At 37.5% G+C, this 17067-nt stretch overlaps 1 protein-coding gene across 2 annotated transcripts; it reads right to left on the bottom strand.

Moving 5' to 3' along the window:
• Positions 1-7575: 7575 nt before the first annotated feature.
• Positions 7576-16036, bottom strand: tmem82 (transmembrane protein 82). Of its 2 annotated transcripts, XM_038298520.1 has the most exons (6): positions 15728-15998; positions 14484-14553; positions 14157-14355; positions 9957-10371; positions 9587-9774; positions 7576-8236 (listed from the first exon to the last, which is right to left on the bottom strand). In XM_038298520.1, the coding sequence occupies exons 1-6, from the start codon at positions 15819-15821 to the stop codon at positions 8165-8167; spliced, it is 1038 nt and encodes a 345-aa protein (XP_038154448.1). In that variant the 5' UTR covers positions 15822-15998; the 3' UTR covers positions 7576-8164. The 2 variants fall into 2 exon arrangements, with proteins under 2 accessions (XP_038154448.1, XP_038154447.1); XM_038298519.1 differs by lacking the exon at positions 7576-8236 and having other exon boundaries at positions 9337-9774; positions 15728-16036.
• Positions 16037-17067: the final 1031 nt, after the last annotated feature.

The following is a 17067-nucleotide window of genomic DNA, read 5'->3' on the forward strand; positions in this document are numbered from 1 at the left end:
TGGCTTTGTGTGTGAACTTCTTTTTTTTTTTTTCTCTCCCCTTCCTTCGATGAGATAGTGCTATGCTTGTGCGCATGCGTGAGAAAACCCCTGGTTGAGCGATTTGACATCTGAGAAGCTCACAGGAGGATCCCATCATTGCCTATTAAGTACAGTAAAGGCGAGGCAGTTTCATTACTAAATAAAACCAGACTATGTTTGATATTTTGTATATATATATATATATATATATATATATATATATATATATATATATATATATATATATATATATATATATATATATATATATATATATATAATTTTTTATGGACTTTTCTCATATTATGAGAAACTTGTTCACATTTTAAAGACCCAACAGACGGGGGCGGAGGTAGATGGGGGGCCAAGGGTGGCCGTTGCCACCCTTACCCCAGGCTCACACCGACTCCGGTCTTACCGTTGCGGTGCGGTGGGTGCGGCGCCGCAGTGATTCCAAGTCATTAAAAAGACGTAAACCTCTCTCACTGGCTGCTGAGCTGTCCGGCTGCGGTTACCGAGACACTCCGGCGCTGCAGAAAATTCTGCAAGAAAGCTATCCTTGCGGCGTGCCGGAGCCCTCCACAACAAGCTCTCGCAAATATCCTTATTTGGGCCGTGTTATCGCGTGAAGTTACGTGAACTCAAGTGAACTTCTGTTAAATCTCCGGACCTGTTGCCGGAGCCGCAGAGCCGCACCACACCGTAGTCAAAAGGGCGGTGTGAGAGGGGGTGTGCGGGAGTTGCGGTCTCCGTCGGCTCGGTAACCGCACCGGAGCCAGTGTGAGCAAGGGGTTAGGGGCCGGTTATATTCCTGCAGCAGTGTGTTGCAGTGAGCTTGATGGAGACATTTTTGATTTATGCCCTGTATTGAAGCGTGGTCGGCGCTATACGCTGTGGGTCTAGATACGGCCGAGGTGGTGAAGAAGTGGGGGCGAGTTTGTCCGACAACGAAGGGGCATGGCGGCAAAAAACAGCGGGGATCCAGGTGGGAAAAGGGTCCCAGCTTTCTTGCAAACTTTGCTCTTCTAGCTGGTCCAACTTTACAAGTTGTTTACCGCAATTTCAGTCATAAAAACAAAACAAGCCGACCTCCTGTCTGCGGCACTGTCTGTGGTCACCTACAATTTGGGAGAGGTGCAGCGGAGTGTATGCGGAGGGGGCGGGGACGTCTTTTTGTGCACTGCAACACCTACGCAGACGACCTAGATTCAAAGTATAAATCAGCCTTTAGGCAACCAGTGGCCACCCCTACCATTTTTTTTCTCTAATACAGATGGTGGCAGCAGTAATATTCTCAAGTGGAATATTCAAAACATTTTATTTTTTTGTGGTCAATTGTACACATAAATATACTAACATCAAAGATGATACGTACAGAATTCCTGTTCATTTTGTGTTTTATGGAGTAAAGAGAAAATGATGTGTCTCTGCAAGTCATCTAGGAGTCTTCAGTGAAATCAAAAATAAAATTTTTATAAAAACTTTTCAAATATTCAATTTATGTAGATATTAGTGCTTGTAAATATAAATTGTATGCAGAATGTTTATTGATACAAGTAGGTAAGTAATGACAATGGTGATTGATTTACACCCCAGAGCTTAAAACTGAGTATTATCCACCTTTTATGTAGAAATTACAGATGTTTAAATATATTGGTCTATTTGTTAGCAAAGGTTGTAGGAAGGTATTTCTTTATTAAGAAAATATGGATGTTTTGCTTGTTAATTTTCCTGTTAGAACAGTGTAGAGTGACCGTGAGGTTCTGGTGCCTATCCGCTTTCAGCCACCCCTCAGTATACATTGGTTTTTTGCCTGGCCACCCTTATAAAAATGTCCTGGCTCCGCCTCTGCCAGCAAAGACTGAAGATGTCTTCTGTCATCTGCAATTCAAAGCAAAGACAAAGCAGCAGTAGCTGAAGCTGGGATGAGCTTCAGCTATAATAGAATCTGAGGGCTTAAAAATAGAAGGGAGGATTTTCAGGCACTGACCACAAAGCAAAGCTTCACATGTTTGGGAAATTTGAATGATCACTTTGGTGGGAGGCGACCTTCAATCTGCAAATGTAAAGTTTTTTTTTGTTTTGTTTTGTTTTGTTTTTGTTTGTCCAGTTCAGCTCAGTAGCTTTTATTTTCCCCAGTATGGGCAATGTTTGTGCAGTAGTAGTACACCTTTCACACACACATTCACACTTCACACATAAAAACACAAGAAACACATAAAATACTTTAAAAAGATAAAAGTAAGGTGGATAAATAAATACATATGTGCAGTGCAGAGGATGAATAAAAGCATAGGACTATATGTATGCAACGTATGACTATCTGCTTTTCCTAGTAGATTTTAGCAGCTGAAGAGCAGAGGGAATAAAGGAGTGTTTGTATCTATTGGTCCGAGCTGGTGGATATTTAAAACTGGAACCAGAGGGTAGAAACTGAATTCGTTATGTAGGGGATGGGTGAAAATATCCAAGATGGACTCAGCCTTCCTAATTACCTGCTCTTCATACATTTCAGTCATGTTTTCTGTTGACCACCCGTTATCTTACTGCATACCTTAATAACCCTTGCTTATCTTTTTACCTAGCAAAACAGTATTATGAGTGTGTTTGCCCTCCAGCATTATGCAGTTTTGCTCTTAAACAGGGCGGCAATGTATTATTATATGTAGTATTATTATTAAAGCCTAAATGTGAGTGTGCATGATTACATTTGACCGTTTTTTGGTGGAAACATTTGTGAAGGGGTTGATGTTGGATGATTATCTCTAAGATGCTCTGGGCAGACCAGTCATATTCTTCACTCATTCATGTTTTTATGAACCGTACTTTGTGCCTTTAAAGCTACAGTGTGTAATTTTCAGCGACATCTAATGTCCAGACTGCAGACCGCAGCAACATGAACATCTCCCCCCCACCGTCTCTCCCCCCCAACAGTACGGCGAGCGTTATGGGACAAAATGTCTTCCACGACGTCCACATCACCTACCTTCTCAAGTGATGAGGTTTGTTTACATAGATAATTTTACAGGTAGTATTTCATTAGTCTGTGTAGGGTATAGATTTCAGTACCGTCTCAGTTCATCTCTCTCAACTTGTCGTAGTTACTTTCGAGCGTAATGGGCGATCTCGCAATCGCTAGTTTGTTGGCTCTGCGCTGCCGTAGCGCAAAGATGTCTGCCTCCATGGCTGCGAGACCCGCTCCTATGTAATTATAAATAACAAATTCTAAGGCAACGCAAATATTAAGGTTAAGAGGCTGAGCTCGTAGATGATGATAAATAACATAGTTATGTATAATATATTACATTTCTGACTGTATATCCCTGTAATTATTACACACTGTAGCTTTAATTGTATACTTAAGCATTAGAAATTCAAACAAAAGGATGGACTAAAGACTCTTATCAAAAATCATTGATTTGCACCAAATGGACAAAATCAATTTGTACTAGTATTATTTATTCATTTACAGTATTTGTAGGACTTATATTATAGGAATAGTTTGGTTTCAAACAGGTTTGGACAAATTGACTTTTATGAAATATGACAGATTATGAATTTTGTTTAAATAAACCAAATTAAAGAGTACCTACTGTTACAGGACGATAATAACTGAAGTCATAAACTACACTTCTTTATTATAGAAAGTAGACAATTTCTTACAGGTACGAAATGCTTTCTAGGGGCTCTGAATGATGTAGGTTTTTCATTTAATTCTTTTGGAACATGGTTACATTCGATTCCCAGCAATGGTGGGGGGTTCAAGATCTCTCTTGCTGTCAGTTTTAGTGTTTAAAACTAAGAGGTTTTTGAACATCTAGATTAACCCTTAACCTAAAATAATATAGGCAAAAAGTCTTAACATCAAATGAGTGGAAATGTCAATATGAGGCTGTAAAATAAAGGTTAAAGTCCGGCTCTTTTTTTTATTACTCCTTTGTGAAATTACATAATCTCACCTATTTGTTTGATCTCCTGTTGCAGTCTGTCTTACAGGAGCTCTGGAGAAGCCTCTGACTGAAGATACTTTTGTTGTCTGACAGTCTTATATAGAGGAAGGCTTGGGGTCTTTTTGTGTTAATAAAGGATTCCTCTTTGTGAAATTAATCTCCAGAGGTTCTAAAGGAGTTCCCAGGACAGACCAGGCATTCTTTATCAGCTTGTTGAACTTCTTTAAATCATTTGCTCTGATGATGCAATCCCATCAAATGATGCCAAAAGAGATTGCACTCTCCACCAGAGACTTATTGAAAATATGCAGCATATTACTTCAAACAGTGAATGACATAAGCTAAGCAAAAATGAATGATCCTCTTTTATGTAATTTTATTCCACTTTTGCTGGCTTTCCTTATTTACTAATATCGTGTGTTTTCTAATTGACAATATATGTCGCTGGTTGAGAGGGATAGACACCGGCTGGTTGTCGGAATTGCGTTTCTGTTGAGCGGAAAGCTAAGCTTTTACTGTTGTGCCTCCGATGCCCTGTGCAGGCAGTGATAAAGTTGAATAATGTTCATCTGACCTGCAAGTGGAGGCAGTTACAGAGCAAAGTTCACATTCATTTGCAAAAGGAGGAAACAAGCACAACACCAAGTTCAATGTGACCATGTGCAAATCACAGACTTAGGCTTGTTTGCTTACTTTGAAGTAAACATGGCAAAGAAAGGTAGACAGCTACTTTTTAACGTAGGAGTATTTTCTTCTAAATAAGAGCCAAAGATATTAAAAGGCCACTGAACAGCTGGATGGATGGCACCACCTTTTACAGCTGCCTTTTGCATCTCTGCTTCTGTCTCCTTGAAACCCAGTCAGCCTTAGCAGATGGCTGCTCACACTGAGCCTGGTTCTGCTGGAGGTTTCTTCCTGTTAAAAGGGAGTTTTTCCTCTCCACCGTCGCTACAAGCATGCTTGGTGTGAGGGATTGCCTTTTGAGTCAATGAGTGGGATGGATGGATGGATGGATGGATGGATGGATGGATGGATGGATGGATGGATGGATGGATGGATGGATGGATGGATGGATGGATGGATGGATGGATGGATGGATGGATGGATAGATGGATGGATGGATGGATGGATGGATGGATGGATGGATGGATGGATCTGGGAGAAAATGTGGAAAAACTAATATTTTTTCTCATTCCCTATACCATTCCAGATGTGGCCTAGTTTCCTTTCGGAATGGGGAGTGTGATCTGCAGGAAAAAACAGTCTGTGAACCAACAGAATTATATAAATATAAAGAGTCTATAGTAGTTTTGTCGATTTTTGTGCATGTTAGAAAATACAACAAAATGTAACAGATGAATTTTAAGAGTAGATCACTGCATATGTTCATGTCAAATACCTTTAAATGTTTTAATTTTTGTTACACAATACAAGATGGCATGCAAGACATAAAACTTGAAGGGTGTTATTAAAGAACTTTGACCGCGACTGAGCTGTTTAAAGCTATTAAGCAACAAAACAATATCTATGTTCAAAGGTTTAAAGTAGCAGAGGTCAGATACCTGAACAAAACATGAATTTTCCTGCATAGACAAATCATTTTTTTAAGTATATTTCCAACGCATTTTTTTCTATAATAAACCACATCACCGTCTCATCAGTGCATTATGCTCAGAGCTCAGTCCAGAGCAGTATAAAACATTTTAATGCAGAGGTGTTTTGAAAAAGCCCTGTCTCCATGGCACCACATCTTTCTGCTTTTGTTACTATATTAAGCATCTGGACACATTGTGCGCATGCGCCCTGCTTGCCTATCAGAGGCCTCCAGAACAGTCTGGAACTCTGCGGAGGAGGCGCCAGAAGCCGCGCAGTCATTCCAGCAACCTTCGCCGCAGTCGGCCGCGTCCGGATACCGTCTTTCTCAAATACCTCCTGATGTGGAACTTTATACCGTTATAAATCCATTAAAACCATGGGAGTACAAATTTACTATTTTGGTGGATCGACCAAACACCAAAAAGCAAATGTCGTCATCTGTGGTTTTCAGAGTTGGATTACTTTGGACACTGGACCGTCAGGCTCACATTGTTCCCCATAGACATTTTTCGGAGAAGGAAGTGGAATGACATGTCAGAAAGCTTCTGTTGGAATATGTCTGTCTGCCCTCAGCTCCTAATAAAGACACGTCTTCACACCGACGTCAAAATGTGGATTTCACTCGATGTGGGTGTCAGAACATAAACCACGAAAAGACGACTAGTTTTGAAATACGACATCTTAATCTCAGTCGGACGTTAAAGCAGCATTTGGTGAAATTGGCTTAACAAATCGCCGATTCCACACTTCGATGAAATGAAATTTCACACATTAAAAAAAAAATTAAAAAGCCACTAGGGGCCTAGCTCTTTGTTCCACGCCATTTTGTGAGCCTAACATCACTGTTGGTTTGGTCAGCCATTTTGCTTTTTTCATTAAAATAACGTGAAGGAAGCAGCAAAACAATGAAATGTACACGTAACCTTACAGTCTGTTAACAAACACAAAATAAATATCAGTTATATGGAGAATTTAAATAGCGTCACTTGCTGCCTACTTTGTAATCGACGCTTGAGCTCGGATAACCTTATAATCAGTTAATAAAACATCTTGTCATGATTCAGGGGAGTTTAAACTCTACTGTAATGTTCAGCTTTAAAGTTATTTCATTTAGAATACTTAACAGTTAAAAAGAAAAGCAACTTTTTACTAGAAAAAAACTACCTCTAATGTAGGTGTACTAGCAGTAAGTAAAAGTAATAGGAAGCATTCATAAAAGAAGAAAGGTTTAAAAAAACATAAAAAAAAAAGAAAAATGAACAAGAAAAAATATTTTTTATTTTATTTAAATATAAGATTGCAACAATATATTGGTATCTAGGTTCTTTAATTTAAGCAATGAAAAAAAAACTTTAATGTCAGTAACACTAAAAATAAATACAAGCCTCTTGTCACAACTTAACTTTTTATCTTTTGTTTTTTTTATTTTGTTTTGCTCAGTCAACTTCAAATGAGAGTAGCATACAGTTCTATAAGTTTATTTATTCCTCAGAGTTTTAACTCTTTTATATGGAATCAGTTTCAAAATAAGTGTTACTGTAATGTTCAGCTTTAAATTAATTTCAAGAGATAATCCGCTTTTTACTAGAATAAAACTATCCTTCATGCAATTTTTATGTAGGTGTACTAGCAGTAAGTAAAAGTATTGGAAGCATTCATATAAGCACAACGGTTAAAAAACACATCAAAAATAAAATTAACAAAAAAGAAAAATCTTATTTTTTATTTTATTTGAATGTAAGATGGCAACAATATGATATTGGTATCTAGGTACTTTTATTTAAGCAATAAAATGTACTTACTAATAAAATTACTGTAATGTTTGGCTTTAAAGTTATTTCAAGAGATAATCCACTTTTTACTAGAATAAAAATATCCTTTATGCAATTTTAATTTAGGTATACTAACAGTAAGTAAAAGCAAGCAATAGGGAGCATTTCTATAAGCACAAAGGTATATATATTAAAAAAAAAAAACATCCAAAATAAGAGAAAAATGAACAAGAAAAAAAAGAAAAAAGTTATTTTTATTTCATTTAAATATAAGATAGTAACAATATGATATTGGTATCTAGGTACTTTAAATTAAAAAACTTAGCAAGACTAAAAATAAATGCAAGCCTCTTTTGTCTAAATCTACAGCTCTTTACCCAGAGGTCTGAGGGTTTTGTTTTTATTTTGTTTTGCAGTCAACCTCAAATGAAAGTAGCTTACAGTTGTAATTACAAGTGAATTTATAGGTTTACTAGCAATAAGTTAAGGCAATAGGAAGCATTCATAGAAGCACATAGGTAAAAAACATAAAAAATAAGAGAAAAATTAACAAGAAAATGTTGTTTTGCTCAGTCAACCACAAATGAAAGTAGCTTACAGTTTTACTTAGAAGTGAATAAATTCCTCAAAATCCTGTCTTTGAAAATAAAAAAATATATAGTGCAGTTTTTTTAGAGTAGTGATTTATTACTAATTGTATAGAGAGCTAAGGTATTAAATAATATGAGAACAACTTTATAAAAAGATTCATCAACGCCAGTCTAAACACTGTCCAGTAATCTGATCTTGCTCATTATCACATCCATAGAACAGTCCATGCTGTCTTTAATGCTGCTTCTCATGTGACTGTGATGTTTGTCCACGACGTCTCCTTGTGTAGTTTGTAAAATCTTCCTCCTGTGTGGAAAGAGCACATAAATAATTACAGATATAGAATATTTACAATTAAGCCATAAAAATCTGACTACTAACAGATAACGTGACTTAAATTGCACCGGCTATAAGCACCATGGGTCACTATATTCACAAAGATGTTACTTTACATTAGTGAAAACCGGATTCCAGCATCAACCGGGCCTGCCAGTTATTGCTGTTGCAGATTCCAGCAACAAAACAATTCAGAATTCTTTTAAAGACGTAGATAGTAAAGAAAAATCTTTTTTTTTTATGTGTCTTATATTAGCGTTAGAGTTGGTCTGCAGACTGAAATTAATAATGATTCAATTATCAGTTTAAATAGAAAATTCAATGAAAATTTTAACCTAATTGATTTTTAACCCTGATTTAAGATAACTAACTTTTTCTATTTCATTATTATTGCAGTTATTTGTGTGTTTGATTTAGATAAGTGAAGCATAAAAACCAAAGTGTGCCTCTGGGTATGATGGGTAGACTTGAACCAAAGACATCAGAGGTCTGGACAGTTTATTCCCTGAAAACAAGTCTGTCATGTATTTTATTTTTAAGACATACAGTGATTCATAAACTAAAATAAGTACTTTAAACTTCTGAGATACAGCAAGGACTTTAGAACTGGGTCGATGTGCTTTACGTCCTTAGTTGTAGTGAGGACGCAGGCAGCAACTCAAGTCATCTGACTGGTTTTTAGGCAGACCAGTGAGGACACTGTTGAAGTAAAGAATTTAGCTAAAGACAAATACTTGAATAAGTTTTTAAAGATCCTTTTGTGACATTAGTCTTTTAATCTTGATGATTAAAAGTCAGCTTTGCCTTTATGTGTCATTGAAGGTCCATTATTACACCCAGATTTCGGGCTTGATAAGTGGTTGCTAACTATATTTAAGTATCTGGCAGCTTCTAGTTGTTAGACCACCTGGAGTAAAAAATGAAGATGTTAGATATTTGAATATCATTATTACAAATCACGATTGATGTTTGACCTGAATTAGTAGCTCAAATCAAATTATATTATTGTTCCAATAAAGTCCTTTGTTTTCCTAAATTAGCATATTAATCATTTAGTTTTGTTTCACCTGCTCTGTTTTAACTGCATTTGCTTTAAAAACCCAGTTGTTAGATACAGTAGGAAAAGATCTGCAAAGAATAAATGGGCTTGTTTTTCCACAAGTTATAGATTACCCTGACCCAAATCTGTCGTGGTGCTCCTAAACCTTTCCTCCTCCTGGGATAAAAGTGGAAGAAGTTCCTTTTTCGCCCTGGGACGAAGTTTAATAAACACATTGCTATTCTGCCCCACTTTACTGGTCTCTGGAGAAACCGACCGACCTGTGAGGACGCCGCATCCAGAAGATCCATGTTTGGGAGGAGACAGCTGGCCTCACCGAGGAAACAAATTAGGATGTGGAACACATCCGCCCAGCGTCCCACAGTCAGCATCAGGACCATCAAACCCCCGAGACGCACAACAACTGCATTGAGGACAGCTTGACTGCTCGGCAGATTGTGCTGCTGTTCTGTAGGATTAAGATTTAAACAGAGGGAAATAAAAAATGATGGTTAGGTTTATCCAGCTGCTTAAATATTAAAAATTCTCTAATAATGAAGAGTTGATGGGTGTTATTCTCATGTTCAATGATGTCTATGCTATCTTAGTAGCCACAGATGCTGGGTTTGAATGCTTTGACATGACCCTCACCCTGCGTGTGAACCACCAACAATGTATAGCAGATGGTCAGCGGTGTCCAAAACCTCAAGGCCTCGGTTGCAGAGAGAAACTGCTGGTTGATGACTGATACAGCTGCCAGCACGGCCACGAGGAAGGCAATGATCATAGTCCTGCAAAGCATGGGCAGCAGGTAGCGGCCTGAGGTGAGCAGGCCGATGCAAATGCCGCAATAGCGCTGGGAGCTGTGGAGCTTATACAGAGCAATGACATGATGCAGAAGGGCTGCTGCCTTCTTTGCCAGATACCAGCTGAGGGCTGCTGCCAGGAGAAGACATAGCCAGCGCTGGGATGCCCCCTCATGGAGATAGTGTAAACTGCAGCTGATGGCACAGCCCAGGGAGAACTGGCTTTGAACTAACAACTGCTGCAGAAACTTCCTGCTGTCCTGGGAGGGAGAGTAAAAATATGATCAATCATGACAAATTGGCAGATTTATTACATTTAATAAGTCATTGTGACATAGTGAAATATAGAAATTAACTCATCAAAGACCCCACTGTGATATACTAAACATATATTAAAGATAAAGAGGAGGATTTTCTTGAATTTTTGAAAAGACCTGCCCTCTCGACTTTAAAAGCAAAATGCACATGCACAACCCTGTACCCGCTCCCAAGAGGGAACATCTATTAGATGCGTGCGAGAGTGTGCACAAGCCCATTTCTCCTTCTGCACGCTCTGTTTAAAAGTTTGCTGTTTGCATCTCACATACAAGCTTACTTTCCAAAAGAAGATTTCCAATTTTTCCAAAATGTCAGTCTCACCACTGGTAAGTGAAAATGGGGATGAGCACGTAGGACGGCCTTACATAAACATACCACCAGAACAATTAGGAGGACCACTTATTTTGATGATCCACCTGGAAAAAGAAAATCCTCCACTTTACCCTTAAACAATGAGGCTGTTGGGTGTGGTTTTAAAATTGGTTGATAAACCTTTTCTTTCTGTCTCATAAATACGCATAGATACGATATTAACTCTATAAAAAACATGGTCGCCATCTTTTATTCTCCTGTGCACACAAAATCTTTTTCAATGTGTAAGCTCTGGATATTGCAGAAACTCAATGATAATAAACAGATTTATTCTCCACTTTAGCTTTATCTATGCTCAGTCCTGTTAAGTAGACGTGCAGCTTTAAACTATAGTTCAAATAGGACAATTCTAAGAGGATGTTCTGAGAGCCATGGTACAGAAACACTCCATCTCATGTGGAATCAGTAACATAAAGTACCAGATTAATTCAGTTATGTTAAAAGATCTTCTACAGTTATATGACACCACCTCAAACTTCAATTGAGTTTAATCAGGATTTTACTTTACAGAACAACACAAGCTCATACATACATGTAGTGCAAGATAAAAGTGTGTTGTTTCCTTTTTAAATTTTTCTTGTCTAAATAAAACTATAAAGGAAGCTTGTATATGGAATCCAACCCCTTCACAGTTTTGCTGATAAATAAAATGCAGTTCAACCATTGACCCTCAAAAGTCACCATATAAGTAAATGCAACTCAAAAGTGTGTAATTTAATCAAAAAATAAATACAGATACTGCATGGAGACCTCTGCAATGGGTTAGAGAGCATTACTAAACACAAACCTTCATTAGAAAGAGACCAGACTGATGTGGGATAAGGTTTAAAGCACAATTAGGGTCTAAATGTGTCATATATCATAATTAAACCCAACAAACCCAACAAGAAATAACTATCTGACTAAGATGACCAGCTAGGCAGGTAGAGTATTTCCTTAGAAAAGCACAAAAGAGGCCGATAGTAACTCTGGAGGTGTTTCAGAAATGCACAGCTCAAATAGATTTAATTAACAACAATTAACATACCACTTAAAATCTGGCCTTTTACAAAAGAGTGGTAATAAGAAACTTGTCTTAAGACAGATAGAGTCTGAATTACAAAAAAAAAAAAATATATATATATATATATATACACTATATTGTATTTGCTCACCTGCCTTGACTCACATATGAGCTTAAGTGACATCCCGTTCCTAATCCATAGGGTTCAATATGACGTCGGTCCACCCTTTGCAGCTAGAACAGCTTCAACTCTTCTGGGAAGGCTGTCCACAAGGTTTAGGAGTGTGTTTATGGGAATTTTTGACCATTCTTCCAGAAGCGCATTTGTGAGGTCGCACACTGATGTTGGACGAGAAGGCCTGGCTCTCAGTCTCCGCTCTAATTCATCCCAAAGGTGTTCTATCGGGTTGAGGTCAGGACTCTGTGCAGGCCAGTCAAGTTCATCCACACCAGACTCTGTCATCCATGTCTTTATGGACCTTGCTTTGTGCACTGGTGCACAGTCATGTTGGAAGAGGAAGGGGCCAGCTCCAAACTGTTCCCACAAAGTTGGGAGCATGGAATTGTCCAAAATGTCTTGGTATGCTGAAGCATTCAGAGTTCCTTTCACTGGAACTAAGGGGCCAAGCCCAGCTCCTGAAAAACAACCCCACACCATAATCCCCCCTCCACCAAACTTTACACTTGGCACAATGCAGTCAGACAAGTACCGTTCTCCTGGCAACCGCCAAACCCAGACCCGTCCATCAGATTGCCAGATGGAGAAGCGCGATTCGTCACTCCAGAGAACGCGTCTCCACTGCTCTAGAGTCCAGTGGCGGCGTGCTTTACACCACCGCATCCGACGCTTTGCATTGCACTTGGTGATGTATGGCTTGGATGCAGCTGCTCGACCATGGAAACCCATTCCATGAAGCTCTCTGCGCACTGTTCTTGAGCTAATCTGAAGGCCACATGAAGTTTGGAGGTCTGTAGTGATTGACTCTGCAGAAAGTTGGCGACCTCTTCGCACTATGCGCGTCAGCATCCGCTGACCCCGCTCCGTCAGTTTACGTGGCCTACCACTTCGTGGCTGAGTTGCTGTCGTTCCCAAACACTTCCATTTTCTTATAATACAGCTGACAGTTGACTGTGGAATATTTAGGAGCGAGGAAATTTCACGACTGGATTTGTTGCACAGGTGGCATCCTATCACAGTTCCACGCTGGAATTCACTGAGCTCCTGAGAGCGACCCATTCTTTCACAAATGTTTGTAAAAACAGTCTGCATGCCTAGGTGCTTGAATTTATACACCTGTGGCCATGGAAGTGATTGGAACACCTGATTCCAATAATTTGGATGGGTGAGCAAATACTTTTGGCAATATAGTGTATATATATATATATATATATATATATATATATATATATATATATATATATATATATATATATATATATATATATATATATATATATATATATATATATATATATATATATATATATATATATATATATATATATATATATATATATATATATACTCTTGTCTTTATCTGACAAGAACCAAGCTATGTGAAGCGAACACTAAGCATTTAGGCAGCATTATTCAGTAGTGAATATGAAATAATAATGATCAGACATAAATACACACTGGATAAACATCTAGAAATAAGCAAACATTTCTTAAATTAAGTGTGTTTACCCTTAATTTGAGTACGTAAATTACCGTAGATGATTTGCCAATGGAATGAGTATTTTTACTCTTAAAATAAGATATTTAGATAAAATGCACTTAAAATAAGACAAAGCAATTGTCTTTTCTTATTTTTTATGTAAATTGTCTTGTTCCATTGGAAAAATGTCTCTTTAACCTTCTCAATTCAAGAACAAATGCATTTATTTTAAGAAAAAATTACTTATCTATATTTTGATTTTTTTTTTCCAGTTAAGGCCAATCCTATATGTAGGTCTGATCATTATAATGTCTTTGTATTAGTCTGTCAAAATAAACATCTAAGGTTCCTAAAAAGGAAAACTAATCAGAGAGGAATGTTTTCCTTTGAAAGACAACAAAATTACAAAAATGAGATAAAAATATAGCGCATAGCTGCAGTCAGCCTCTTGACTAAACTTTGAAGCACAACGTCATCAACTAAAACTCAAACCTGGTTTGCTTTGCAAGGAAGCATGTATAAAATAAGGCTCAGAGTGAACAAGTGTTTACAGCTCAGTAATAGGGTTTGGACCGCTCACCAGGCCAGGCAAAGCTGAGAAAGTGCTGCATCTATTTGGGATTCAAATAAAGGCCCAAACACTTCCCAAGTCTGACAGACACAACTTGTTTGAATTTTACCACTGTTACCTTACCGGCCCAGCTGTAAGCATTCCAGAGACAGCTCGCAGGCAAAACTCCAGAACCACCAGAGACGCCACACGGGACCCCACTACGGCCAGTATCCCAGTCACAAAGACAAATTGGAGCATTCCAATAAATCCATGTTTAGCCCTCACCGGGGTGCTGCCTGACCCCATACCTGATGTGTCATCATTATTTTTGGCATTCCAGCTGCAAATTATAGAAAAGATTAAATAAGAGACAGATTATTTGTAGAAAATATAAATATAAACCACAATAAAGACATAAGAAGGCTTAATTATGACAGAATCCAACATATATATCTAATTTTTCCTCACCTCTCTTCTAGATGTAGATGCACTCTCAACAGGGAACACAGCACAGAGATCCCACATGCCCCCACCAGCCCTGCAAGTCAACCAACAACCGCTTTAGGTCACATATAAGCTTCTAGATGCAGGTTCATATTTTTGGGCTCAAATCAAAACATGCATGGATCTGTCCTAAAGTTTTCTGTTTCATCTTCATGTCACAACCCACTTCTTCTTTTTTTTTTATCCAACAGCTACTCTGTTGTACTTGCCTGTATACCAGCCTGAAGTAGGCTCAAACAAAAAAAAAAAATACACCATCCTTGGTCTGGATAATTCAAAAGCAGATGAGGAACCAATGCATAAACATCTATAAGTAAAATAAAACATATAGAGGCATTTTATTTCCTATTCTCCACATAAGCAGAAGAGATGGGAGTCGTAGAACAGACGCAAATAAGACGTCTCAGTGATTCCCTTAGACTTTTAAGACGATATTCAGCAGGCTAAAACAAAATAGGAAACTTTTAGAGTGGCTCTTGTTACATCTAGCATAAAACTAACAGTGTTTGTGATGAAGAACATCATACTAACAGTATAACATGATTATGGTACCAATAGGAGGGGCTTCTGTACTCTTATGTACCAGGCCAATAAATCATTCAGTTCAGCTTATCTATACAGCACAATTTAACAACAAATGTCTCAGTGCATTCATCTTTGATGGACAGACAGACAGATTTTATTTGTCATTTTGTTTACACAAGTGTAAAACAATAAGAAATTTCGTTTGCAAAAGCTCTCTGGACAATTTCATCTTTTTTAAAAGTGCAGCCTTGAAAAATAGTAAAAATAGTAAAATAAATAAATAATAAATAGACAGTAATATAAACATATGACTGTATATGTTTTTTTCTATGTTTTTTTATATAACGATAAAATATAATAAATGAAATATAATAATCTATAACCTATCTATCTATCTATCTATCTATCTATCTATCTATCTATCTATCTATCTATCTATCTATCTATCTATCTATCTATCTATCTATCTATCTGTATAGTATTTAACAGGAATTTCATGGAATCCCCCAAATAATACAGTCTAATTTTGGCCCCTTATCAAAATGAATGACCAGACTTAGAAAAATGTGGATACATGCGGCTTTCAAAGGGACGCCATGTGAAAACTCCAGCCTTTCACACAGAGTCGCAACAGCCTGTTAAGCGTTCTTGATTTCTGGAAAATAAATGAATGAGGAGCTCACCTTGAAGTAAACCAACTAGCGGATTTGTGTCCAGAATCAGCCACCCTGGTAGGAGGTAGGAGGTCGGCAAAAAAGATAGAAGGAAGGAAAACATGTTTTACACGACTACATGGAGGAATGAACCTAATAAACCCTCCTTAGTCATATATTCTATCTCTCAGATCAGATTTCAGAACTGTTGGAGTAGTTGTCCCGTTTTAATTTCCTGTTGCTTCAGCGTTGAGCTTTGCTCAACCCAAACCCTGTTCAGGGTTCTTGTACCAAAGGTCATCTGAGTGCTGCTGGAGCTGAACTAGATAGTAGAGGCCATTCCTCTCTGACAAGCTGATACTAATGCTCCTGTGAAGCACTATAAAATGTAGTCTGACAAAGACAAGTAATTTTAGGACTATTCAAATGTACTAATTTACATGTCATGTCTATTAAAATACTCTTACATTGTTTATATATAAGCTTAGATTAACTATACTTTGCCTATCCTGTATCTAAAACCAACATTATTCACAATAATGTATTAGTTGGTGTTCATTTAATCACAAAAAAGTGGATTTATTGCAGTAATCCAATTGCAAAAGTGAAACCTGTATATTATATTAATTCATTACACACAGACTGAAATATTGACAGTGTTTATTGTTTTTATATTGATGATTAGAACTGACAACTAATAAAAAAAAAAACCTCAGTATCTCAGAAAATTTGAATATTAGAGACTTAGACCTAGAGTCTTAGTCTTAGAGACTTATTACTTGAAACCAATACAAAAAAATCTACATACCGGTATATTTCTAGAAATGTTGGCCACATGGAAACTTTGATCATGTACAGAAATCAACATTTTAGTGGGGCTCCTTTTTCTGGATTATTGCAGTAATGCTGCATGCCCTGGAGTCAGTTAGTCTGTTGCACTGCTCAGGTGTTATAAGAGCCCACGTCGCTATGATTGTGGCATCTGACTTGTTGAGATTTTTGCTCCATGGTTAAAGTATTTAGATTTTTGTAAATAACTTAAGAAGAAAATTCAGTGCAAGGCTACTTTATAAAGAACCAAATAACAAAAAAGTCATTTGGGTATTGGTTCCAATTTGTTTCTGGTGTTAAGCCATAAAATATTTTTATTAACTAGTCCTTCCGTGATGGGAAGTAGTATTGCAAGGAAATCTTCAATCCCTTCAGGCCTCCTGGGCAGAGTAGAAGGTATGAATAAATTAAAATGAATAAATTTAAATTATAAATTGGTATGAATATCTAAATGTCCAATCATCTTATCAGTGAAAAGCCTTTTAGAGTACTGAAAGGGTGTGTTCACATACTAAGGGGATTTAAATCTAAAGTCTGGA

The sequence above is a fragment of the Cyprinodon tularosa genome, unplaced genomic scaffold (genome assembly GCF_016077235.1).
Source record: "Cyprinodon tularosa strain WSP-4 unplaced genomic scaffold, ASM1607723v1 ctg409, whole genome shotgun sequence".
Lineage (NCBI taxonomy): Eukaryota > Metazoa > Chordata > Actinopteri > Cyprinodontiformes > Cyprinodontidae > Cyprinodon > Cyprinodon tularosa.

What these genes read in the sequence shown, in the direction of transcription:
- tmem82 (XM_038298519.1), bottom strand. Translation starts at nt 15,821, where the DNA reads ATGTTTTCCTTCCTTCTATCTTTTTTGCCGACCTCCTACCTCCTACCA. An exon ending in CATCTACATCTAGAAGAGAG is followed by an intron (nt 14,356 to 14,483) that starts GTGAGGAAAAAT and finishes TATAATTTGCAG; the next exon opens with CTGGAATGCCAAAAATAATG. An exon ending in GTTGGTGGTTCACACGCAGG is followed by an intron (nt 9,775 to 9,956) that starts GTGAGGGTCATG and finishes TTAATCCTACAG; the next exon opens with AACAGCAGCACAATCTGCCG.